Source organism: Misgurnus anguillicaudatus, chromosome 14, assembly GCF_027580225.2.
Source record: "Misgurnus anguillicaudatus chromosome 14, ASM2758022v2, whole genome shotgun sequence".
In the NCBI taxonomy this organism is placed as follows: domain Eukaryota; kingdom Metazoa; phylum Chordata; class Actinopteri; order Cypriniformes; family Cobitidae; genus Misgurnus; species Misgurnus anguillicaudatus.
The window spans coordinates 6203124-6230421 of NC_073350.2; the positions used below are offsets into that span (position 1 = coordinate 6203124).

Sequence of the window (27298 nt, forward strand, 5' to 3'; positions counted from 1 at the left end):
GGCTGAACCCACCTGGACTCCTCACCTTCGATCATGTCATGCACCATCCCGCTAAAGGTCTCCTGACCCACCCAGCTCTATATCTGGACCTCCTTCCATTCACTTTTTTTGCCCCTTACTGCTGATTGGCTACAAGTGTGTTTTGGTAGTTGGCCCGACTGTCTTTCCCAAAGCGTTTTTCTGATATCGTACACTCCGCTTTTAGGGTATTAGTCATGTCTCAATCATAAAGGATGAATAAAGAGTTATGGTTTCAAATGCAATACCTACAGTAGGGTTAAGGGCTTGTTCAAATGACTGAAGTCATGCTCGGCCTAGTAAACATCTAACTACTCATTTTAATGATTCAAAACTAATAATGAATGATGAACTCTGACATGATCTAAATTCTGTAAATGAAACAAAGACACATTGCAGTGGAAAATATTTAATCAAGTCAGTACATACTAGTCAGTCATCTCTTGTTCATTTAACCCATTCGATCAGGGCTTCTCAAACCTGTCCTGAAGAAGGACCTGTAGTCCTGCACATTTTGTATTTTTTCTTTTTCTGACACACCTGATTCAACTCATCAGATGAGGGAAACATACAAAATGTGCAGGACTAGGACAGGTCTGAGACGCCCTGCATTAGAACAGCAGAAAAGTAAAATAGGTACACACACACACACCCCGGCTACTGTGCCACACCTGTCAGGTGACACACGATGCCTGAGTCCACCGGTGCTGGCTGTCACATGATGAGACTTCAGCCACTCCTGGTGGACCTTTCTCTTGACTCCTCCCTTTGTAAAGTCACACGGGACAAACTCACCTCAACAGGCACAGCAAGCAGTGTCAGATATCGGTCAGATATAAGGTTTTCTCCAGAGTGACTCATCGAAAAGCAGGTGTAATTGAACTGCAGTCTTCAATAAGAAAATACAAGACGCACTGAACCTTTGAACCACACACACAACCTTTGACAGAAGACAGAAGAAACTGCATTTGGCTTACAGAGGTGGGTCTCTCAAATATCCATGCTGAGATGAAACTGATGAATAGCAATGAACTTTTAAAGTTTCTGTATTTTTCAGCTAAAAACAAATTAAAAGTTAGACATTTTAGTCAGGTGTAAACAGACGTGCAGTTTAGTAGGAGGTTTGAAAGGTTTTCCGCCAGCCGGTATTCCACGTCAGGTGATGATCCAGTTTGACAACTAACCTTTTGAGGAAGAGGGAAGCCTTTGTGTTCTGCCAACTGTGTGACAGCAATGCAAAACAGACGAGACAAACATTTATGCACACTTGAATGCTGAGTAAAAAGGAAATAAAACTGATTCAAAACAGCTACACCTTCACATAGTTTTGTTTGGAAAACTGTTAACTGCAAACTCTGACTTGTATGCAAAGCAAACTCACCTATGAGTGACCTAATGTCTTCAGTTCATTTCCCCAAACAGTGTAGCCGTGTATCTCTTAAAAATGAAGTGTATTTAAGAAAATATAGCTGGTTACACATGTAGGTGCTTGTTTTTTGTTTGCATTTCATGTATGTATATTGTGTATTCAGGTGGCTTTGCTCTTGATGACTCAGTGTTTAGGCCTTTGCTTTGGTTACAGCGTGTCAATCATTACTGAGGGCGTATATCAAAATGAGCGTTCAAAGGTCTTTATTTGTTCCTCTAAATGAAACATGACACTGATACTCAACAACAAGTGTATTTTTATTTTTTCAAAAAGAAAAAAATCCACAACTATGTTTCTAAATTGCTGTGCATGTAATACTGCTGTATAGTAAATGTCACTGATTTCTAACCAAATGTAAAATATATATAATGCTGAAATACTTCCTAATACTTCCAACTATATAAACACTGTCATAACATTCCTGTTTTGTTTGTCTAAGCATGCATTGTCTCATAAAGCGAGTTATATAAACTCAGACCTGCAGAGGAAGTTTTGAATTGACAAAATAAAACGAATGCACTGTGATATCACTTTAAAATCTCTCTTTAAACACCCTGTGGCAGCAAACAGCTGCATGTGAAACACAGAGACAGACAGCACAGTTTAGTTTTTCTGTGACACGAAGACTTAAATAAAAATGGACATTTCTACACATTAAAGGTGCAGTGTGTAATTTTAATTTCTCTAAAAAGAAATGCGATATAATATACAAAACTACATTATCATGGGTGTATAAAGACTTTTTTATAATGAATCGTTATGTTTTTATTACCTTAGAATGACATGTTTTTATCTACATGCACGAGGTCCCCTTACGTGGAAGTGGCCATTTTGTGCCACCAAGTTTCTACAGAAGCCCTTAAAGGACAAACATTTTTGTCTCCGATGATGACATGTTTTTCCGGTGGCGGCTACTGTAGCTTCTCTATGTGTTTCAAAAGCGAGGGGTGAGCAGTGGGCTGAGCTGTTGGTTGCAATTTGTAACCTCACCACTAGATGCCACTAAAATTTACACACTGCACCTTTAACACAGCAAGAGCAAACACTGCTGGTAGACCAAAAGTTGAGATGGCTGCTGAAGATAAAACGATACTCAATACAGTAGTATTACAATACTAAATACAGGATTAAAACTAAGTATTTCCCTTACACAACTTACTTTTTGCCTATGATTGATAGTTGACAATAAAACAAACATGCCAAATGCATCAAAACATCACACAAAAACTGTAAGTCCCGTAACCTGTGTTGGCAAGGCCGGATATATGCATTGGCAATCTAGAGAGGTGCCTATGCTTGCATGGGAGGCCGAAGTAATATTTATTATCATCATTTATATTGTTATTAGTGTTATTATTATTTCACTCTAGTGCTAAAATGTCAGATGACAATGACTGTATAAATGAACAAAATGTACAATATATTGTTTGGTAATGGAAAATGGATGTGGATAAACCAGTTATTGTTTCTTTCAATCTGTTGTTTAGTATGTGGTTTAATTAAGTAACATATACAAGCTTTTGCAGTATTAATGCAGAGTTTCCTATTCATCAAAGTATCTTTGGGCCTAGGGTGAAGTGTGTTTTGTAAATTGATTTGGGAGAAATATCATGTTATTTAATGTTAAAGGTTGTGAGTGGCACTCTGTGGGGCATTATTATGCCATCGTTCTTTACAAGCTTTTAGAAAATAATTGCTGTGCTTCTCGCCCTTCAAAAAAATGAGGAAGAAAACAACCTTAACCACCTTTTAGTGTTGTTTGCTTTTGGGTTGTTGTAAAAAATGGGCCTAAATATCTTTTTCCCTATGTCACACAGTAAGAGGTAAATAAGTCTAATACTGCAACATTGGTTTAACCAGTGCCATTCGCTATAGGTTGATTGATAGCAGACAGTAGGGGAGTGCTTGGAAACATGTTCTTTTATTATTTTTCCAGTTTTGTTTATTGACACCAGAGGAACAAAAATATCTGTCTGGTTTTGTCTAAGATTAATAGAGCGCAGACTGGAAAGTATGTTCACTGCTGTGTAGCCAGGAAAAGCAGACATCCCCTAAAATATCTGAAAGGGAGCAGCCTGCATTACAAAGCTGGTGATATTATCAATGAGAAATACCAGAAGGTAAAATGTGAATGAATCATTTTGAGTCTAATGAAAGCTTTTCTTTGTATGCACATAAAAACTATTTTTATTTCTTACATGTATTTCTTATGCATTGCAGTAATGCAGACAAAGCACTATATTTTTTATTATTACTATAGTTTGTGTTTCCAGCAGTGTTTGTCTATTGGTATAGGAAGATCAAAACTTTTATTTGTTCGCCCTTAAATTAAAATTTCGTCAGTATTTACTCACCCTTGTATATGAGGACAATCACACTTGGGCACGGTTCGAGGCAGCCATACCCAGTGTGAATACGCCCTTAGTTTGTTTTATATGAAACCCTTCAGAACACACATATATAGCACAAGTTGCATGAGTTATTTTATAATAGCTTTTGTGTCTTTTGGAATATAAGGGGCGTTCACTATTCTCAGATATTATAAGGAAAAAACAAAAAAAAAATGGTTCTTTTTTGTTTACGAAAAATTAAATCAGGGGTTTAAACGATACAAGGGTGAGTACAGAATGACAAAATATTCATTTTTTAAGTGAACTCTCTCTTGGTCAGTCAGTTGTAGCTTTCAGATCAAAGTCCTCATTTTATAGCAACTTCCGGTACGAGTGCGACTGTCATGATGTAAAAACATCATTCTTTAATAGACAAATGAACCCATACCTTAAACAAATACTTGATGTCTAATATTTAATCCTATCTATCAGATTGTCTACCCCTCACAGAGTTAGGTTTAGGGTTGGGTTTAGGTATTTGGGTTGGGGAGGGGTTAGTCCTGCACTGAAAAAAAATATATCTACTTAAATCTTTACATATTTATTATTATATACCACATTTTGATGAGCAAGAAGAGACTCAGTACTGGCATTAGCACAGTTATTGCTCAATAGGGCTTAACCCCGGGATATCTTCACTCTAAGCTACAAGACACATTAGCCTTTAACCCTGGGTTAAGGAGCGTTTCACACTTGTAATTTAGAAGCGGGGTTATTCCTGAAATTAACCCATGTTTATGAAACCCTGCCTTAAAGTAGGTTTAGCACCGATCGTGTGCAGTGTGAAAGGAAGAAGTGTTAGAATGTTCTGACTTGATGCTTAGCACCAGACAGCCAATTAGAAACTGAAGAGCACGTACCTCATATCAACATCTGGGTAAAAACACTTGAATTGGAGTAAAAATTACATCCCAGGAGACCAGTGGCGTAGCAAGTCAGTCGGGGGCCCATATGCAAAAAAAAATTACGGGTCCCCTTAAGCAAAAAGCCCCCCCCCCAACCTTGTCCGTTGGCACTGTTAACTGTGGCGCGCAGGTCTGTTAACAACATATACTTTTAATAAAATAGTCAAATAGTTTTACTTTACTTAGCAGAGGTGGCAGAGTCATGCAGACAGGAGGCCAATAGGAGACCTTCCGTGACAACAAGTAGATCCATCCAGTTCGCAAGGGCCGGAGAAAGAATCAACCAACCTTACCAGAGAGCAACATTTGGAGTTCTCTTATCTGGCAGGGAGTGGAACATGAGGGTTGATCTGGGGAGGCAGCTTCAATTCCCCAGAGAGATCACAGAAACTTTGCTCCGGCCAGACCTCATCCTGTGGTCAGAGCCAACTAAAACTATCTTGTTGGTGGAGCTCACCGTCCCATGGGAGGAGGGAATGGAGGCTGCTAATGAGCGGAAACGTGCCAAGTATGCAGACCTGGTAAAAGACTGCAGAGAGGCTGGCTGGAAAGCCACCACATGCCCCGTTGAAGTGGGATGCAGGGGCTTCGTTGGGTCCTCAACGGTTCGCGAAATGGGATGTACAGGAGCAGGGTGTCGAAAAGCCATTAAAGACTGGCAGAGAATGCTGAGAGGGGCAGCTTTTGGCTGTGGCTAAAGAGGAAGCATAGGAGTTGGGGGCCAAGTGACACCTAGGGCATCAGCAGGGGGTGGCAGGGAGTGATCCCTGCCATCGCTCCGCCACCAGGAGATGTACTGGGGTTAAAGGAGCGAAACATCCATGACTGGTGGTCCCCAGCTGATGACCCGTTTCATGCCCTAAAGAGGTGGAGCACAACTGCACAAAGGCACCGGTGGAGGTGCGTCAGGCAGCAATGCCCAGCAGGTCGACCATCAGCCTGTATTTTGATAAGTTTAATCTGGAGGCATCCAGTGACTACTGTGAAAGGGCAGTTGGCGTCCAGGGAAGACTGGAGGACAGCCAGGAGAGACTGGATGACAGCAGGAAAGTCTGCACCAGGGGTGGCAGGCTAGTTACCTTATCCACCAGTCCTTTAGGGGACACCTTAAACAAACTACGAAGATGAAGAAAGGGAAACAACCCGGTGGCCCTCCGAGAGGCGGGGTGGAAGAAGGGCCAAACTTGACGGACTTTATGGTAATGACCGGAACGGATAAAGACAATGATTTAAAGATTTTGAGAAGATGCAGGTGCGGATGGGAGAAAGTCACTACCTTCAGAGGTTTAAGGATTCACCAAGGGAAGAAGAAGTGTCAGGAGGGGGAAAAGCAGCAACATTGCTCTGCAACCGCAGGTCAGACAAGTGGAGCCCAAAGCCAGGTCGCTAACCACAGTGCTGAGGGTTCCAGCGTTGCTGAAGGAAGGCAGGTGGAGAACACAGGAGAGTCCTTGGCCAATACATATTCCTCTGAGGGTGGAACAGGAGAAAACACCCTTAGGACACCATTAGCAATTAACCCCAGCAACCAGGAGCCAGACCAGAGGACAGAGAAAGAACCCGGGCGGAGGCAGCTAATCAAATGGCCAAAGGCAAATGAAGTAGCAGTGTGGCAGCAGCTCGATGATGACCTCAGCATTATTCTGGAGCAGTCACTGCGTGGCCAGGTGGAAACAAAGCTGAATCGCATTGGAGACATCCTGTACGAGGAATGCAGAAGCAGGTTTGGAGTAGTGGCTGGGAAACAAAAGGGCTCAAAGCAAAAGGGGAGGAGAGAGAGAGAGATCGAGCAACTTGTGAAAAGGCGTCGCCATCTCCGAAAGCAGTGGAGAAAGGCAAGCAAAGAGGAGAAGGAGGGCCTGAAGCCACTGTGGGAGGAGGTGAAGGAAAACTTAGCCAGCCTTCGGAGGGCAGAGCGCATCCGCAAACGAAGAAGGCGGAAGGAGAAGGAGAGGAGCAACTTCTTCAAAAACCCCTTCAAGCATGCGAGACAGCTACTGGAGGACAAAAGAAATGGGAAGCTGGAAATAACACAATTACAACTGGAGAGTTTCATAAGGAAGCAGTACAGTGACCCAGAAAAGTCATCGCCGCTGGGATCACCAGGTTATGTTCCTCGTCCAGCCCCTCCACCCTTCCTGTTCAACGAAGATCCCCCCAAGCTCAGTGAGGTAGCAGAAGTTGTAAGGAAAGCAAGAGCAGCCTCAGCTCCAGGCCCCAATGGGGTATCGTACAAGCTGTACAAGTACTGCCCAGGGGTCCAGAAATATCTGTGGAATCTCCTGAGAGTGGCCTGGAAGAACAAAGTCATCCCTTCAGAGTGGCAACGAGCTGTTACAGTGTTCATCCCAAAGGAATCAAATTCGACCACCATTAGCCAGTTTAGGAGCATTGCACTCTTGAATGTTGAAGGCAAGGTTTTCTTCTCCGTCATGGCTAAGAGGTTGACCACCTACCTCATAAGCAATGGGTACATCGACACAAGCTGCCAGAAGGCAGGTGTACCAGGCTTCCCAGGATGCGTTGAACACTCCGCAGTCATATGGGATCAGATCCAAAGAGCAAAAAGAGACAAAGGTGACCTTCATGTGGTGTGGCTGGATCTGGCCAATGCATACGGGTCCGTCCCCCACCAACTCATCGAGTATGCCTTGGATTTTTTCTACATCCCTGTCTGGATTCGTGACCTTGTGGCTAAGTACTTTGAGGACATGAAGATGTGCTGCACCCATCAGGACTTCACAACAGGCTGGCAAAAGCTGGAAGTGGGCATTGCCATGGGATGTTCAATCTCTCCCATCCTGTTTGTAGCAGCCTTTGAGATCATCCTGATTGGAGCAAGGGTGATGGTTGGAGGCATGAAGCTACCATCAGGCCAAAAGCTACCACCAGTGAGAGGCTATATGGATGACATTACCACCATACTACAGACAGCAGCATGTACAAGAAGACTGCTGAAGAGGATTGACGAGCTTGTGGGGTGGGCGAGGATGAAGATCAAACCCTCCAAATCACGCAGCCTGTCCCTGAGGAAAGGGGTTAGAAGTGACCAGACTGTCTTTGTCGCAGGTGGGGAAGAAATCCCCTTGCTGGCAAACCAGCCCGTTCGTAGCCTGGGCCGCACTTATACAGCAGACCTCTCTGATAGGCAGATGGGGGAGACAGTGAGGAAGCAGCTCGCAGATGGCCTCGCCAGGATCAATCAGAGCCAGCTCCCCGGCAAGTATAAAGTGTGGAGCTACCAGTTCATACTGTACCCAAGGGTGATGTGGCCTCTGAAGATGAGCGAAGTTCCCTCCTCGGTGGCAGACAAGATGGATGGGCTGGTGAATTCATTCATCAGAAAGTGGTTGGGTCTGCCGAGATGCCTATCAGATGTAGGCCTCTTTGGCAGGAACACACTACAGCTGCCACTGCGATCCATTAGCCTAGGATATAAGCAGGAGAAGGCTAGGATGGTACTGGAGCTGAGGGAATCCACTGACCAACTAGTGAGAGCAGCTGGCCCTACCATACAAACAGGGAGGAAGTGGAAAGCCCAGAAAGAAGTGGACATGGCAATTAGCAGGCTGAAACATTGTGAAGTAGTTGGCAGAGTCCAGGAGGGACGAGCAGGCCTTGGAAGGAGCAAGACCCCCCTCTTCTGGTCAAAGGCATCCAAGGAAGAGCGGAGAGCCATGGTGGTGGCAGAAGTGACAAGGACCGAGCAGGAGCGCCTTAACGTCAAGGCGGTGTCTCAGAGTCGGCAGGCACGTTGGATGTCATGGGAAGGCGTCATGGATAGGCATTTGTCATGGTCTGATCTGTGGAAGATCCCCCAAGCCAGGCTCAGTTTCCTGATTAGATCCACCTATGACACCCTACCTTGTCCCAGAAACCTCCACCAATGGTTCGGCACCGAGGAACTTTGTCCCCTTTGCAGCACCAGCAATGCAAGCCTCCAACACATCCTGTCGGGCTGCAAGACGGCATTGTCTCAAGGCCGCTACAGGTGGCGACACGATCTTGTGTTGAACAAATTAGCAGAGGTGGCAGAGTCATGCAGACAGGAGGCCAATAGGAGACCTTCCGTGACAACAAGTAGATCCATCCAGTTCGCAAGGGCCGGAGAAAGAATCAACCAACCTTACCAGAGAGCAACATTTGGAGTTCTCTTATCTGGCAGGGAGTGGAACATGAGGGTTGATCTGGGGAGGCAGCTTCAATTCCCCAGAGAGATCACAGAAACTTTGCTCCGGCCAGACCTCATCCTGTGGTCAGAGCCAACTAAAACTATCTTGTTGGTGGAGCTCACCGTCCCATGGGAGGAGGGAATGGAGGCTGCTAATGAGCGGAAACGTGCCAAGTATGCAGACCTGGTAAAAGACTGCAGAGAGGCTGGCTGGAAAGCCACCACATGCCCCGTTGAAGTGGGATGCAGGGGCTTCGTTGGGTCCTCAACGGTTCGCGAAATGGGATGTACAGGAGCAGGGTGTCGAAAAGCCATTAAAGAACTGGCAGAGGAGGCAGAAAGGGGCAGCTTTTGGCTGTGGTTAAGGAGGAAGCATAGGAGTTGGGGGCCAAGTGACACCTAGGGCATCAGCAGGGGGTGGCAGGGAGTGATCCCTGCCATCGCTCCGCCACCAGGAGATGTACTGGGGTTAAAGGAGCGAAACATCCATGACTGGTGGTCCCCAGCTGATGACCCGTTTCATGCCCTAAAGAGGTGGAGCACAACTGCACAAAGGCACCGGTGGAGGTGCGTCAGGCAGCAATGCCCAGCAGGTCGACCATCAGCCTGTATTTTGATAAGTTTACTTTAAAGGGTAGATTTAAATAAAGAAAAACTAAATGTTTTGGGTAGTTTTTGACTCGTGACTAACTTCTCCGGCTTCTCTTTTCTCTTTAAGGCCCCACTTTTATGTTTATATTTGTCCATCCTTAAAGGCAGGGTAGGCAGGAATTATCTAAAAAACTTTTTTACAAATTTGTTTAAACTGTCTTTATATACAAATACATAATTAAAATGTAAGTACTCTGAAAAAGAGAGTATAAAACTCAAGTGTCTGTAGACCTCCCACGACTGTTTTAAACACAGCTAATTTTTTCCATTCACTCCACCCCCTCCCTTCTGGGTTTCTTCTAAAGCCACCCCCCCCAAAACACATGAACGCGAGACACCGACAGATCTCTTCCCGCTGCCATTGGTCGGCAGTTGTACCACAAGACACGTCATATTCTACACATGTTGTTGCGTTACAATTTCCGCATTAAGTCATAACTAAATTAAGTTTTTTTTTTACATAAAAACAAACTTTACTTATGACTACAATAAATGTAGTGCCTTTAAAGGGATAGTTCGGCCAAAAACGATATTAAACCCATGATTTACTCACCCCCAAGCTGTCCGAGTTGCATATGTCCATCGTTTTTCAGACAAACACATTTTCGGATATTTTAGAAAATATTTTAGATCTTTCTGTTCCTTAAATGTAATGTTACGGGGTCCAGCAATAGTCCACGACCTTCAAGTCCAAAAAAGTGCGTCCATCCTTCACAAATTAAATCCAAACGGCTCCAGGATGATAAACAAAGGTCTTCTGTGGGTAATCCGTGCGGTGTTGTTGTAGAAATATCCATATTTAAAATGTTATTAACTTTATAAACTACCTTCCGGCAGCGCCGCCATCTTAGACTCAGGAGAGAGGATTAGCGTAGTGTACGCACTTTTCTTAGTGACGTATGACAAATTCGGAGGGCGGGGGCACCGAGCAGCAGCAGAGAAACTCTGTACGCCGCGTAAGCTCTCATCCTGAATGCGCATCACTCCAAAATGGCGGCGCTACCGGAAGGTAGCCCACAAAGTTAACAACACCCTAAATATGGATATTTCCACAACAACACCGCACGGACCACCCACAGAAGACCTTTGTTTATCATCCTGGAGCCGTTTGGATTTAATTTGTGAAGGATGGACGCACTTTTTTGGACTTGAAGGTCGTGGACTATTGCTGGACCCCGCAACATTACATTTAATGAACAGAAAGATCTACAATATTTTCTAAAATATCCGAAAATGTGTTTGTCTGAAAAACGATGGACATATGCAACTCGGACAGCTTGGGGGTGAGTAAATCATGGGTTTAATATCGTTTTTGGCCGAACTATCCCTTTAAGGTGATATGTAAGTTTTGTAATAAGCTGTGTAATAAGTGGGATAATGTACAAATAAATCCCTTCAATGATATCACACTGTTGGGAACGTGTCCCTTACCTCCCTTACACCTAACTGTGATCATTATTTACTAAATTATTAATCTTTCTCGACTATATTATTAATCAAATGTACACTTAAACTGATAAGAGCAAACGTTGGTGACCACAGGTTGCAACTAATTGCGGGCTGCAACAACCCAAATATTTTGGTTCATTTGGCGGAACAAAGTGTATATATAGTGGGAGGAGTTGGATCTATATACAACCCCGCCCCCTGGATGTCGTGTTTTGCAGTGAGGACCATCTCCCAGAGGGCCCCAGTTTTATGACATTTTATAAAAGAAATTTATCATGAATTTTGTGAAATTAAACCTTAAAAAAATACTGCTGCTAACCAACAGCACTACTTTGTGTAATTTAATGTTTTGTTTTGTTTAATTAAAATGGTTTTTTGTCATAAATATTCTTTGGGGGGCGGGGGCGTGAAGGAATGCACCGTACACAAGGTGGGCTGCACGCTGAAAAAGTTTAAGAACCACTGAACTAAGGCACATAATAAATTTTACAGTGTGTATGTTTTGGGATGTAGCATAATCTGACAAGGTAGCACAAATCGTCAGAACAAGCAGGATTGATCGAGGTGCCCTTGAAAGAGGCACGCTTCCCACTGTGCGCGTGTTTTCACTGCAATGCATATATCATTTTTTCATGTATATTTGACAATCACATCACTTGACTTGACTAATACAGTTTAACTTCATGACATAAAAATGTAAAACATAAAAATGACATAAAAATGTAAATGTATATTTGTATTGACTAGATGTCTTTTTGTCTTTTTGTAGTTGTCTTTTTATAAACTTGAATTTGTTCATTGTGGTTTGTGTAAATTTATTAACACACATTTATCTTTATTTCATATTTTCATAAATGTTTTAGAGGCAGAAATGGACTCAGGGCCATTTAGCAGGAAACAGTGGGCGTCACAGTCTTTACGGATAACAGCCAAAGAGATCTCATTGGTTGGAAGTCGTGGTAAAAGTAATGCCATCGCTGAACGCTTTTCAAAGTAAGAGAACCTGAAATTTTGTTGGTTATTAGTTCACAGATTTTAGTGCATATGTCTATTAGGCTAATGCTTGTATTCTTTTTAAAGTAAATATTAATATAGTTACTGTGGCAGGATGACACAAACATTTTTCAAACAGTGCGTTGTACTTGTCAAGCAATTTATAAATTCACACTCCCTTCTAGAACAGTAATGAACACCATTCATTATCAAGCTATTCCAGTTCTTAAAATCTTAAAACTAAGGGGTTGTGCACACCAAAACTTTTAAACGCGTCTAAAAATTTCTGGACAATGTCGAATGCCAGCCTTTTTTCAGCTAAGTGCTAGCTTTCTACAGCTAAGCGCTTTGGTAGCTCTGATACGTCAGCTGTGAGCTGGTTGGTTGCTGTGATACTTGTCCCGCCCCTCCTCCACTGTGATTGGACGGCCGCGTGAAAACTGACATTGACAAGCAGAGCTTTTCATCCAAAGTTGAACACCGGGCGCCAGTTTTCCGCGCGGGAAAAAAACACTAGCTGCTGGCTTATTTGAAAAACGCAGAGTTTCTATTGGAATCAGTTGAAAACAGGCGCCGGCCGCTGGCGTAAAAGCTTTGGTGTGCACGCCCTCTAAAGGTGCTTCATGATGCAAGAACCTTTTTTTTTTGGCTTAAACGAACCTTTGACAAGGTCTTTATAATAAACCTTTAACATCCAAAAAGTTCACAAAAGTTCTTCATATTATACAAAGGTATGAAGGAAATTATTATTTAAAAAACCTTTGACTGAATGGTTCTTTGAGGAACTAACAATGGTTCTTCTATGGCATTGCTGTGAAGACAAGCACCTTTATTTTTAAGAGTCTAATTTGGTCGAAACAACAATTTAAGCTTGATATTTTAAATTTGAACATCCATAGTAAGAATAATAGGATAACAGCCACAAAATTTACAATTTTATACAATCATATTTCACATTTTATAAAATACTTATTTCATATAAAGTGATAAACAGTTTTTTGCCCTTATATGTATGATATGTATGATTTTTTGCTAAAATGTAAAATTTATAGTAATATTTACCTGTTTGTTTGTTTGGTTGTTTTTAGATATCAGAAAGCTGCTGAGGAGAATAGTGCGGACAGAAAAAAGCCAGTAAGTTCCGCTAAAGTACTTTAATAATAATAATAATAATAATAATAGATTTAGATTCATTCTTTATAGTTTTCACAGACTGTACTAATCACATTTAACACACAATACACTCATATTACACCAAAAGATTATACATTTAATGAATTCAGTGCTTTAAAAAGTTGCAAGTACAAAACTTTTCCCTGAGCGTGTTTTTTATATGACAGCTGTCTGCACCTATGGCCTGAAGGAAGGAGGGTAAACATGAGTTAAGAGGGTGATTGGGATTTTGTATAATGGTATTTGCTCTACGAATGATAGCTGTGTCAATTAGAACTGACAAGTTGGGAGAAGTGAGACCAATTATTTTTGAGGAAGTGTTGTAAGTTTACTTTATAAAGGTTACCGCTACTGTCGCTTTAATCAAATATGGTGACATTAGGCATAATGTGTCAGGTTTGACATCAGTACTTTTAGTTAAACCTACACTTCTTTGAACAAAGTAGCTCTTTAGGGAAAAGTTAGTATTTAGTTTTACCTTCCTTGGCACTCAGCACATCTTTTGGGGAGACTGAAGTCCTAAAGTAATCTTCTGTACTATTTGGTTACCATTCTTGGCTTTCACGTACATCACTTGATTTAGTTAGCTCACAAGAAACTAGCTGTGAAATTAAGGTTTTAGAATTTAGAATTAAAAAAATGTTAGCTGTTTGGTTTGCTTGCAGTGTACAGGGTATCGCCTCCAGTAGCTTATTTTTATATATCCACATCTGTGTCAAAACACAATAGACATATACTGGTCTTGTTGGTAACATGGACAATTAATCAGTATCACACACATGTTTTTTTTTTTTACTTTTTTACTACAGATTCACAAGTTTGATCAAATGAGAAAAGTATGACCACTGATTTGTGGTGTGCTGGTAATCTGGACAAATGATGCCTACATTTTGTGCTTTTTATTTAAATGAATATACTGTGACTTTCCCAGCCCAGACTTACAAATTTTCGTGATAGAATCAAAAAATTACTTGACTATTTTTTGTGATATTGTCACAAATTGTCACAAATTGTTTTTTTTCGTGACCGTATCACTAATTTTTGTTAACGTGTCATTGTCACGTATTGGTTACTCAACTGTTTTGTCCTATTTTCTTACCATTGCTGCTTCGGTTTAGGGTTAGGGTTTAGGGTTACATTTACATAAAATGACACCCTTACCCCAACCCAACTCTAACCCTAACGCCAGGCGACAATGGTTTAAAAATTAGAAGATATAAAAAAATCTGAAAAATTGTATAAACCAATACTTTAAGTGACATCCTAACGCAAACACCAAATCGAACCCTAAACCGAAGCAACAGTGGTTTGAAAATAGGAAAAAGCAGTTGAGTAACCAATACGTGACAATGACACGTAAACCGAAATTCGTGATACAATCACGAAAAAACTCAGAAATTCGTGATACAATCACGAAAAAACTCGGAAATTCGTGACAATATCACTAAAAAAGAATCAAAAGGTTACATGACTATATCACAAAATTTTGTGAGACTGGATAGGATTTTCTATCGTTTTTTCATGTGAGTTTTTCAATGAGGCTGGATTCAAGTGTCTGCTGGCAGTCTGTCAGAGTATTATCACTGACGTGACGTCCAAGGAGCACAGAGCAAGCAGGATAGAGAACAAACTGAAATATCAGCCTGTCCAACCTGGTCTTTCCACTCATCTCACAGAACTTTTCTTTTATGTCCCTAATTTGAAAAGGTTTCACAAAAACTGTGGTGGCATGAATGTTTTATGCTCTTTCTTCTGAGCGTATTATTGTGGGCTGGAGAGATAAAACAAGTTTAAACAGTTTTTATCTTTTAAAGCAGAGTTTGGTGTTTGGTGTGATGTCATACTTTGAATATAATTATTGTACTACATCAGTGTTAGAAGAAAAATGCCTGTAGTTTGGTGAAATTATAATTTTACAGTGCAGAAATTACAGTGCTTTTCAGGGAATAATGTGGTGAGGTTGTGATTCATTCTTGAATATCCTCAACCCTGTCTGGACATATTTTCATGTCATATTGTTTGCCTCTTTGGAGTTGAGTCACTCTTCTGTTTTAGGTAAAATATTATTTAACTCTTTAAGAGATGACGTTTCCTTTCTTGATGACAGCTGTTTTATGTATAATATGTATCATTTTATGCCTTTTAATAGACTACACATTACACAGATATGTATACAATTGGTACCAATGAGGTACTCATATGTACTCTTTAGGTACAGGAACAAAGGTGTAATTCTTTTTCCTGAAAAGGTTGTGTTATGATTATTCAAGATTGTGGAAAATAGCAATAATGAAAATGGAATAGGTTGTTACTTTTATTGTTAGTGATCTGACCAAAACTCCTAACTTAAAAGTTTAAGTGTAACACGTGCTGCAGACATTTGTATTTTAGACATGGATGAAACGTAATGCTCATTATTGAGGAGACTACACTGAAAAAATAATACGCTGGATTTACTAAAAAATTAATATATAGTGCATAATTTTTGCACCCACTTTTTTAAGTAAGTTTTACATGAAATTTAAAGCAATTTAAGCAATTGCAATTTTTTAGGTAAGTTTAACATGGAACTTTAAGCAGTTTAAGCTTATTTTTTTAAGGAATTGCTTAAAATCCCATGTGAAAGAGGGACGCAGAAATGATGCACTATATTTAGTAATTTAAGCAAATTATTTAACTTGATGATCAGCATATCATAAAAGACAACAAAAGAAAAACTCTTACAGCAACACCTGCTATCATGGCAAATTTCACTCAAATTTTTTGGATGTCTAGTTAATTTTTACATAATAAATCTCAATTCCTCTGTCTAGTCTGCTGACAGTTTGGCTTCATCCTTACGATCCGGAAACCTGAGCGCGCTGAAGAAACGCTGGGAACATAAGGACAAAGCTGCTCCTCAGCTGAGTGTGGCACCTGTAAGCAAAGTGACTCGTTCCACTTCCTCCAAACCCAGCGCCCCACCAAAACCAAACAAACACGTGGAACAGGCAAGCTCGACCCAGCAGCCAGTGTCCAGTGAGAGACCGGAAAAAATAAAGCCAGAGATAGAGACCAAACAGGAGAGGAGGGTGGAGCAAGTGGCAGAAAACCGAGCTGAATCAGATCCACAATCTCAATCTTCTTCTGTGGAGAAAACCGCCGTCCCTCTCAACAGCCGCAAAATGATGTTTGAAAAAGAAAAAAGCAAGGTGAGATAGTGAGACAATCTCTGTGTGATGTTTTTGTACTTTGCTTGAATAATCCAACAAAATGCTTGATAACATATCTGTCTGTTTCACATCATATTTTTGTTGCTTCACTGTGATAAATATCAAAGATAATTTCCAAAATAATAATTTCCATCATTTAATCCAATAATTTTCCATTAATATAATATAGTACTAAAAACAATGCAGTCAGGGAATTTTTATATAAAGAATAAAACGTACGACTTGCTGTAATAAAGCAAATTTAATGGTTCTTTGTTTTCAAATAAAATGTAATAATGTTTATTTCTGGATTGCAAAAAAGTTATAGTTAACCCAGAATATATATTATATTATGTATAATATCAAGCCTTTTTCCAGCTTGGTAAATCCATTGAATACTGCCCAATTTCTTACACTCCAAAAAGCACATCCATCTTAAAAGACTCGAATGTGTTATTAAAGTTCTTAAGTTAAAGAATACGTTTGTAAAAAAACTTATTTTGTTCTTATTTAGTCATTAATAGATCATGTGTTAATATACTGTACTGTAAAGAACAGCAATCATGGCGGCACTTCAATACACATTGTTGCTTTTGTGTCACGTTACGAAACAGGCATATGACAATATGTGACAAGAAAACCAATGAGATTCGACATGCTGCCACCATAGTTGTTCTTCAACATAGCTGTTTTACTAGTATGCGGAAATGTTCCATAACTGATGATCTTCACTAGATATAATTCAGAACTTACAAAAAATGTGACTCTGCGACTCTCTTTTGTTTAATGTAAATTTAATGTTATTTAACACATCATGTGTCATTTTAAAACATTATGTGCCAAGCTATCGGCATCGTCTAAATAATCGGCTAACAGTATCTGTGGAAATTTTTTTATATTGGTGCATCTCTAATGCATACACACGAATTTGAATTGCATACAAATGTGAATACGGAAGTCTTCACAGACAAATTATGATTTAACAAAAATCATAGGCTAAAATTTCTCCTAAATTCTAAAAATTATGTATAAGAATTATACATCGGTCTAATGTCTCTGGGTTACTATTTTTTTCAGGTACAAACAGAAGCAAGCAGCACCACAGAAGACATGGACACACAGACTGAAAACATAGGTAAATGACACACACACACACACACACGCTGGCACGCACGCACGCACATGCACACTACACTGTAAAAAGTTGGATCCACTTAAAAATTACTTCAATTGGTGACATCTTAAAAATTAAGTTTTTTCAACTTTTATGTTTGAGTAAAAATACTTTTAAGTGAAAAATTAAGGTTTACCAATTACCAATTTAAATATATTTTTTAAGTTGACCCAGCTTTTCACTTTTTTTACAATAGCGACAAAGCTGTTATAGTTTGGGTCAATATGAATCTTTACAGGGAGCCAACAAAATATTGTAAAAGCAAATGAGCTTAATATGTGCCAAACACAGATTGTCAGATGTGCCAGATGTAACAACTTTTTTAAAATTATAAAATAAAACAGAATTTTACATAAAAGGAAAGAAAGGGTTAAACATGAAGAGAGAACTACTTAAAGCAGGAAAAGCACAAATAAAAAGCAAAATATTTAAAAGTTATGTATGTTGACAAAAGTCACGTTTTAAACTCTGGGATGTTGGGTCCCTCAGTTCTATTTACACCTGTACAAAAAACAAATACTGTTGACATATTGAAGGAACAGTATGTAGGATTGTGGCTAAAACTGGTACTGCAATCACACAACTGGTGGCCAATACATAAAATGACATAAAATCACTGATCTATATAAATGACTGGATTGCGCATAGAACGCTTAATGTAACAGTGTGAGGTGAAGCCAGCGCAGAGTTCGAGCAGCCATCTTGGTATACCCAACCGGCAGAGGGTGTCATTGACTTCCATTCAAATTCATGATCTAAATTTACCCGCTTTACAGCGTATCAGTCACGCAAGATTATTTTTAGGATATGTGTACGTAAATTAACTGTTATTTCTGGTGTTATTTGCAATGTTTATGCTTTAATCGGGCAGGAAAATGGATTTATAAAAAAACGTTAAGGTGAGTGTGTCTGCTGCGTTCTGTTAATGACATGGTATAAATAAAGTTTTTTTTGACATTCAGCTACACGGTCAGCGTTATTTCTCTAAATAAGTTTGGGTAACTTGTAAGTTTAGATAACACAAAACCAGCAAATTATTGCATACACATACGGTACAAAGTATGATTATTTATTTAGATTTCAGAATGAGCACGTTTGTCATTAATACTAAATATGCTGCGGTCTGTCTGCTGATCTGATACTGTAATGAAGATGAATGTATAATAACTGATTAAAAACTAAAATGTACAACTTTCAGTAAATAACTATGTACATGCTTAGGACGTTTGTGTTGTAATAATGGACAGGGTAACTTCAGATATAAAAACGAAGACTAGTAAAGTGATGTTTTATCATTAAAATCTGATCGCGTCCATTGATTTAAAATAATGTTTGGGTATACCAACATGGCGGCGCGGTGGCTTCACAGTTGTGACGTCATGCGCTATCCAGTCATTTATATAGATCAGTGCATAAAATACATAAACATCAGTGACAATATCCTGGCCGGACCACTGTTGTCAGTGATATAAGTATTTGAAATTAAAATGATTTCTTAATGTCTACTGACATAACAGGGCCATTTTATGATTAATTGATATACATTTCTTACATACTGTTCCTTTAAATATAGTAATAATGTAGAGTTTGTCAAAGTTTTATTGTTTTGTATTGTTCAATGTAGTTGTATGTCAAACATTTCCCTTTAAAAAATATTTTATTTTACATTTATAAATTAAGCCATGCTTTCATCCACAGCAACTTACAGCTGAAAAAGCAATAAGCTATTTATCTTAAGAATATAATAAACATAAGAAGTGCCAGTAATAGTTTTAGTGGCAATGTTTAAATAGTATAAGCCAGGACACAAAATCATTATATGATTTATTACGTTTATATATTTATGTATTGTATGCATGTGGTTTGAGGTTACGATAATTGCATCCTTTCTGCATTAGTATTTACTGAGATTACTGTCACAGGTACACCCAGTCTGAAGCGCAGTGCTTCTGTAAGAGACAGGATGAAGAAGTATCAGCTTGCAGTCACCAGACAGGCCTCTTTTACTACACCTCGCTCTGTGAGTATATTTAGCCGCAGTTTACACACCGAGCTCTAGGATTTTGCTAAAACATGCAATTTAAAGGCATAACAGTATATTGAAGTCCAATGTGTGCTGTTCCCTATCTGTCACAAATTGTGTCAATGCAGCATTTGGGGTTGAATTCAGGATCCTCAATGAATGACATTCAAGATAAGGCCAATGAGAATTGGCAAGTGAAATTTACTCATTCAGGTTACAAGACCGACTCTCTAACCATGAGGCCACCCATTGAAATGACCCTGAAAAGAGCTGGAGTGTTACATACATTGACAATTTGCAGTAATCCAATGAACAGTAGTTTAAAATGCATAGAAAATAAGCTTTATGCCCAGCTGCACTACTTCCTGAACTTCAGGCAGCTCCTTGTTTCCTGTCTGCCATTATTGGACAAACTGATTAATCCAGGTGTGTCTGATTATTGTTGTTGTGACTATTGAGGTCAGGCACACCTGGATTAATCAGTTTGTCCAATAATGGCAGACAGGAAACAAGTAGCTGCCTGAAGTTCAGGAAGTAGTGCAGCTGGACATAAAGCCTATTGTTGTTATATACAGTAGAGTATTGGATCATTGTGTATTGACATGACGTGGTTGTCACTTTTAAACAGGTAAACCAATCAGAGGGAAGTATTCCCAGCATGGATCATAAAGAGAATAGGCCTCCCAGAAGTGATGGAGAGACAGTGGTGCGTACATGTTTTATAATGTGTATAAAAGTGTAAGAAAGACCAGTTACACTTCACATCTTGAAATCTGCGTGCGGGTTTAGAAATGTGGTCATACCATCACACACAAAGTTTCATGTCAATCCACGAAATTTATGCAACAATGCAGCAGCATGACCATTTGCGCTTCTTCTTGTCAAATTTTTATCAATAAACACAAACTCCATAACTTTTGCTTAGGAGTGTCTCTGTATGTTTTATGCCAAATTTGCCCCGTTTAGTAAATCTGGCCCTATGTGTAATTTTAACATGATTTATGACCAAAGTTTTCAAAAGTTATCATCAAAAATATATTTATCTCAGGACCAGTAGGTGTCACTGTGACAAAACTGTGCATGTACATTTAGGTCATAACTGTGATGACATACAGCTCTGGAAAAAATAAAGAAGAGTTCACTCCAAATTTGCATTTAAATTACTTTCCAGTCTTTCTATTCAAGTGTAATTAGTGTCAAAACCAAACATAATGCTCAAACACTATTTAATTGTTTGATATTTTTACTTTCTCCTTCATCTTTCTCTCTGATTGTTAAACAGAACACAGAGTCAAGCTGTCCAAAGACCAATGGTGAGTCCATTTTTGTCTCTACAAAATGTTATAAGTTGGATTAATGTCTTCTTTTGTAAATACCGTGACTTGTTTTTGCATGCATTTATGTGTTTATTGTCATTATAGTTTATATTCATTAAACACAAGTATATTAAATGTGTAAATAATTTGTATAACCATTCTTATAAATGTTATTCCATTCAATATGACAATTGACTTACAAATGGATTTATGAGTGATTCATCTTTAGAAATTTGATAAAGTTAGTGTCTAAAGGTAGTTAATGGCAGCGTGCAATATCTTGTGACCTGTCATGTATTTGTATGTCCTTAAGGTACGCATGTTCACACAACAAGTCCAAGCACAACAGCTCCTGTTTCAGAGAAAAAAGATCCACCTAAACTATTCAAGGTCAGTAGCATAAAAATAATATTTTTTACCAAAGTAAATTATATTATTATACATTAACCTACAACATAAATGATTGATTTGGCATTGGTTTAACTCTGGAAAGAGAATTCATATTAACCATGCAAATTTGTTAAAGTGCTTTAAAGCTTGTTGGGCAGTATGAAATTTCATCTGATAGTTCTGCATTATTGCAATTAGATTTTATAAATACAACATGCTTAAAGGGATAGTTCACCCAAAAATGAAAATTCTGTCGTCGTTTTCTCATCCTCATGTTGTTCAGCAAAAGTAATTTTTTTTCTGATTAATACAAAAGAAGATATTTTGATAAAATGATTGTAAGCACACAGTTGATTGTAACCATTGACTTCCATAGTAGGAAAAACAAATATAGTTAATTGTTTTTTTAATATTTGTATAGTTCATCTAAATATGAACATTATCTTACTCTTTCTCATGTCATCCAAGCTAAACTGAATGAAACTGAACGAAATTCAGATACAGTGATACATCGATAACTTATATCATTGTAATATATATATATATCATTGGTCATCACGTGTTTTGGTGCGTTTCATCATGAGACAAACAAAAACAATCAACATTATGGAGCTTTTAACATTTTTGATTTCCAATAAAAAAATATGATTGCATTTTAATGTCATTATATATCACATTTTTAGACAGTATTATTTCCTTGTATTTATCTGAGAAAGGATGGCATGAGTGAGTAAATATTGAGAGAGTTTGATGAAGTACTCTTTTAATACTGAATGTCACAGCTGAAGAGATGTTTATACTATTGTTTGTATGGACAGAAGTTTTATCTGCCGGTAAAGGAGACCTGTGTATCGTGCCAGAAGACTGTTTACCCGCTGGAGAAAATGATAGCAGATCAGCAGATTTATCACAAGAGTTGCTTCTGCTGTGCCTTCTGCAGTACCAAACTCAGGTCATTTTTACACACCTAACAATTCAGTGACCGCATCTGTGAATTGATGAAAATCTTACAGTACTTACAAAACTTACAATAGAAATTTTTGGGGTTAACACTTTGGTTAATAAGGGACTCTATGCATTACCAATATAATTATTTTGGGATTATTTGGTTCAATGTAAAGATTTGGATCATGTCTCTTTCTGTGTGTTATTGCTTGATTTATATTGTTAAATCATTGTAAATGAACAGTAAGCTACAGTAATATATCACAGCAGTAGCAATGCATTTAATGTTTAAGTGGTATGGTTAAAATTGTAAAACAGTATGATAGTTGTTTACTTTATAGACTTAACTGGCAAGTGCAATAACATACACTTTCACAGTGCTTTTCACAACAATGTGTTCAAATGATTTTCTGTGCTCACAGATGTTGACAAACATCAATTGTTCAAGGATTATATCACTTTAGGTTACGTACAGTTAGGGCCATAAATATTGGGAAAGAGGCACATTTTGTGTTATTTTAGCAGTTTTCCAACATTTCTTTCAGTCATATAATGAATATTGGCTTTAAGGCTCTCTAAGCGAATAATGTGCGACGTCACTTCCTGTTGATGTTTGAACTGTTTTCAAACAAACGGAGCGTAGCTAACGCCTCCCCCTCCCTCTCCCGTCCGTGCTTTCATGAACGCGCCCAACCCCCACCCCCAAATCCTTCTTGTCGTTTATTGGCTGGAACACTTTGTTATGTTTTGTTGTGCTAGGTTTGGCCACTATGTTGATATTGCCGTTTATCGAGCCTGAGCTGTCTACAGAGATTGCGGGCCCTATTTTAACGATCTAAGCGCATTGTCTAAAGCGCACAGCGCAACGTCTAAATGGGCGTGTCCGAATCCACTTTTGCTAATTTAACGACGGGAAAAATCGTTTTTGCGCCGAGCGCATGGTCGAAAAGGGTTGGTCCTATTGTAATGGGAGTATTTTGGGCGTAACGTGCAGTAAACCAATGAGAGTCACAGCTCTCATTCCCTTTAAAAGCAAGTTGCGCTGGCGCTATGTCTAATCCCTATTTAGATGACGGACTTTGTAAACTGAAAAACTAAGCGGAGGTAGAAGATCCCCAGTTTAAGATTAATGTTAAATAATTGTGTTGTTTTCCCCTTATATTGAAATTGTTATTTTTTTATTAAAACCTTTAAAACCCGTTTTCTTTTAGTCATGGAAGTAAAAAGCACGCTTTTAATTGCTTTAAATGTATGGCTATCCAATATCATCAAAAAATAATTTACAAGTATGTAAGATAAGGTTTGTACTCTAAAAATACTTTATTTGTAACAAACAGGAGATAAAGAATTTACAAACGGCTCTCTGCACGTTTCAGCACTTTGGACAGCGGTTTTTTTAGCAAAGAGTTTTTTTAAGCATTACTTACAAATGTTTCTCATCTCGCCATATCCACAGGTACAGAGTCATCATATACAATAAATCCGTGAGGTAGCATTAAAAAAAACATTTAAAAACAGATGCATTTGTTTAAAGCAAAGCATTTATTTACTTATCAGGCTGCAGGTAAAGCAGCTCTTTGCGCCTTCTAACGTCTCATAATCAGTCCTCATTTATAAATATGTCCAAGAGACTCAATAATAATCTCTTAAATTCAATCATTTAATCTTTCATATTTAAAAGCATTTTTGTGCTGCTGCGCATTTATGTACTTTGTGATAAGCAAACCCGCGTTGTCCTCCCGTTTATAGGCGCATATTATTACTAATGCGCTCTTTAAATAACATAAAACATATTGCGCCATTGACTTTAGACTTTAGAGCAGGTTTTTGTTGCTCAATGGCGTAGTCTATTTTAGTTGCCTCAAAATAGCAACGCGTCAACAATGCGCCTGAACACACCTCGTTTTTCAGACCAGAACGCCCATGGGCGCAAAGGGGGCGCAAATGCATTTGCTATTTAAACAATGCGGCGCTAAACGTGAAAATTAGGGTGGAAACTAGCGAAAGACACTTGCGTCGCGCATTGCGCTGCATTGCGCCGGGTGTAAGATAGAGCCCTGCGTTTTTTTGCAGTTTGATCAGCGGACAGGCAGCAAGCAGATAGTGAGGAGATGTTTACTGTATGTAACAAAAAATGTTTTATGGTCTAAAACGCGTCAATTCGCCTAGAGCGCCTTTAAAGTACAGACTCTTAGTTTTACTAGGGGGTATTCACATCCAAATTGGCCGAAGGATTTAGGAATTACAGGCATTTAATTTGTAGATCACCCCTTTTAAAGATGCCAAAAAGTAATGGGACACTTTTTACTTAAAAACTATTTTATAGACACAGATTGTCTATTTGTTGAATCATTTCCTCATAAATTAAACGACCGTAATTCCTAAATCCTTAAGCCTTCGTGTAAAGTTCCTTCTTGTAAAGTTGAGAGTCTGCACTTTAAACCAACATTTATATAACTGTAACTGGAAAACATTTTGGTGGACAACTAAAATGACACAGGGTGTGCCTCTGTCCCAATATTTATGAACTTCTTATCACTGTATGTCATACTGAAGTACAATAACTGTCACAAAGTAATAACAAGGAGGATATCTTGCAATTAAATCAGTCTTGTCTCTTTTTTCCCCTTTCATTTGGTCAGTTTGGGGACCTTTGCTTCCTTACATGGCCACATCTACTGTAAACCTCACTTCAGCCAGCTTTTCAAGTCTAAAGGCAACTACGACGAGGGCTTTGGTCATCGTCCTCATAAGGAATTGTGGACACCGCGGGCGACCGAAGAGGAGACTGAGAAAAGCGAAAAGACTTCTGTGGCAGATCCTTCGTTGGTTCTCGTAAAGCCTGAAAACAAAGAACATCTGAGCGCCAAAAAAGAGGAGCTGTCGCAGCCAAAATTCACTGACCAAACCACAGCTCTGGAGAACAAAGTTCAAGACACCAGCTCCATACAAAGATCACAATCCACTGTAGCAGAAACAAGAAGGAAGAGAGTCGCATGGCCACCACCTGCTGACAGTGAAGGAGCCTCCAAAGTCTCCAACCCACCCGCTGAAGGTGCAAAGGGTCCATCTAGGCTTTTCCGACCAAAGTGGCCTCCAGAGGGGGAAGCTCCACCTTCTCAACAGAGCTTTGAAAGAGCAGAACTGAAAAGCCTGCGACGTAGTTCATCTCTTAAGGAGCGGAGCCGTCCCTTTTCTGTAGCACCTGGCCTGACACTCTCCAAACCGTCAGAGCAAGAGTTCAGATCTTCTGGCGCGCCTAGACGAGGCTCACTGAAGGAGCTTCGCTCACTGTCAATATCAAAAATAGAGAAAACTGAAGTGCAAACTGAGGAGAATGAGTTAAAGAATAAAGAAGATGCCCAGATATCTGCTGAGCTCAAGAAGGAAAAGATGCCCCATTCTATTCTGAAACCGCCACAAACAAAAATAAAAGAGACTCCATTACAGCAAACAGAGAAGGAAACTCAGCAACAACAAACTAAAGAGGAAACTCACCTACATCAAACAAAATCTGAGACTCAGCTACAAGCAAAAAAGGAGTCTGAGTCACAACAAATAATAAAAGAGGCGGGGCCACAACAACCGAAAAAGGAAACCCAGTCACAACAAAGGAATAAAGAGGCTGAGCCACAAGAAACTAAGGAGGAAACCCAGCTTCATCAAACAAAAACTGAGACTCAGCTACAAGCAAAAAGTGAGTCACAAGAAGAAATAAAGGGGTTTTTGAAAGGTCCTGTGAAAGATGAGAATAAAACACTCTCTCCTCCACATGTGGAAAATAAAGCCCACAGGACATCCCAGGATGTGGGGTTCTGGGATGATGAGGAAACTGAAGAGTCTCTGACTGTGGAGGAAATCATCAAGAAGAATCGATACTATGACGAAGAAGATGATGATGATGATGATGATGGGGAGGAAGTGGCACTAGTTTGACCATATACATCATTGATCTCAATAGTTACTATACAGCTCATAATTTTAATCTGAATTAAAAGAGATGCAAAATACACCAATTTTAAGTATTAAAAAAGATATGCGCATGTAAATGTATACTATACCATTTGAAGGCATTTGTTTAAATATCTGTTTATGTGGACAAACATTTAACAGTGCAAACATACAAGTTTTTTTCATTAGGAAACTAAAATGTTATTTAATAAAAATGTTTTTAAAATGTATGACAAAAAAGCAGCCAAAACAAGAGCCCAGAAAAGGTTACTCCTTCATTACTGTTTAAAAAGCATCTCAGGGTGACTCCTTAACATGCTGCTTGAAAAACTGCCATTTTTGCAAAGAGTGAATACACTGAAGATCACAGTTATATTATTAAAAATATTATAAAAAAAGTTAATAAAAGCGTAAGCGAGCCTACATTTTTAAAAGTTTTTAGTGTATATTTTTAGTACTGTTAATCTTTTCACCTACTTTTTTTCTAAGTGCAAGACTTTATTTTTTTCTCATTTGTTGTCTAACCTCCTAGAAATATATATGTGTTATCACCATAAGGACAATAGTCAAACAGACTTACCTTTATATTCTTTATTTTATGAAGTATTTTTCTCTGTTTATCAAACATTGTACATACTTAAACCTTTTCATTAAAATTAGTGGAGATCATTTGTGGAAAAGACAAGAATGTGTTTTTGTTTCCTGTTTCTGTAACATGATTTAGTAGTTACTGAAAAAAAGTAATTAAATAAAATGAAGTTTTAACACTAAGCATATTTTGTACAGTTTTTTTTACTATGTGAGAGGAAATGTTTAATTGTTTGTTTATACTTAGAAACCATCTTTTAACGCTGAAAACCCCCCCGGTGAAAATAAAAAAAACTAAGGACCTCGGGAAAATATTTTCCATGCAAAAAATGAAGTGTTTTAAACTACCTAAAAAGGTATTTTTTCTATTTTCTGTTACAATTGTTTATATTTTTTACCTAAAGGTCACCAAGCTGATGTGATCCTTCCACATACAGTACCAGGATTCATTTTATGATGACAAAGTGTCGCCAAGTTGTCTTTGCAGTATTTGCCATCAAATTCATTGAAGCATAACACCAGTTTTGTTCATTAAGATTAC

The 27298-nt window shown here is 38.8% G+C and overlaps 1 protein-coding gene across 1 annotated transcript; it reads left to right on the forward strand.

Moving 5' to 3' along the window:
- Positions 1 to 774: 774 nt before the first annotated feature.
- On the forward strand, positions 775 to 26941 carry lima1b (LIM domain and actin binding 1b). The gene is made up of 11 exons (XM_055184556.2): positions 775 to 999; positions 11877 to 12006; positions 13095 to 13140; positions 15993 to 16370; positions 17448 to 17505; positions 19467 to 19564; positions 20196 to 20273; positions 20850 to 20880; positions 21197 to 21273; positions 22092 to 22225; positions 24861 to 26941. Exons 2-11 carry the CDS (start codon positions 11885 to 11887, stop codon positions 26152 to 26154), a joined length of 2316 nt encoding a protein of 771 aa, XP_055040531.2. The 5' UTR covers positions 775 to 999; positions 11877 to 11884; the 3' UTR covers positions 26155 to 26941.
- The last annotated feature ends 357 nt before the right edge of the window (positions 26942 to 27298 follow it).

Bases quoted from the DNA above. Each gene is read 5' to 3' on its own strand.
- lima1b (XM_055184556.2), top strand. From the start codon at position 11,885: ATGGACTCAGGGCCATTTAGCAGGAAACAGTGGGCGTCACAGTCTTTA. The intron at 13,141-15,992 runs GTAAGTTCCGCT...TCCTCTGTCTAG, and splicing joins GTGCGGACAGAAAAAAGCCA to TCTGCTGACAGTTTGGCTTC. The intron at 19,565-20,195 runs GTGAGTATATTT...ACTTTTAAACAG, and splicing joins CTTTTACTACACCTCGCTCT to GTAAACCAATCAGAGGGAAG.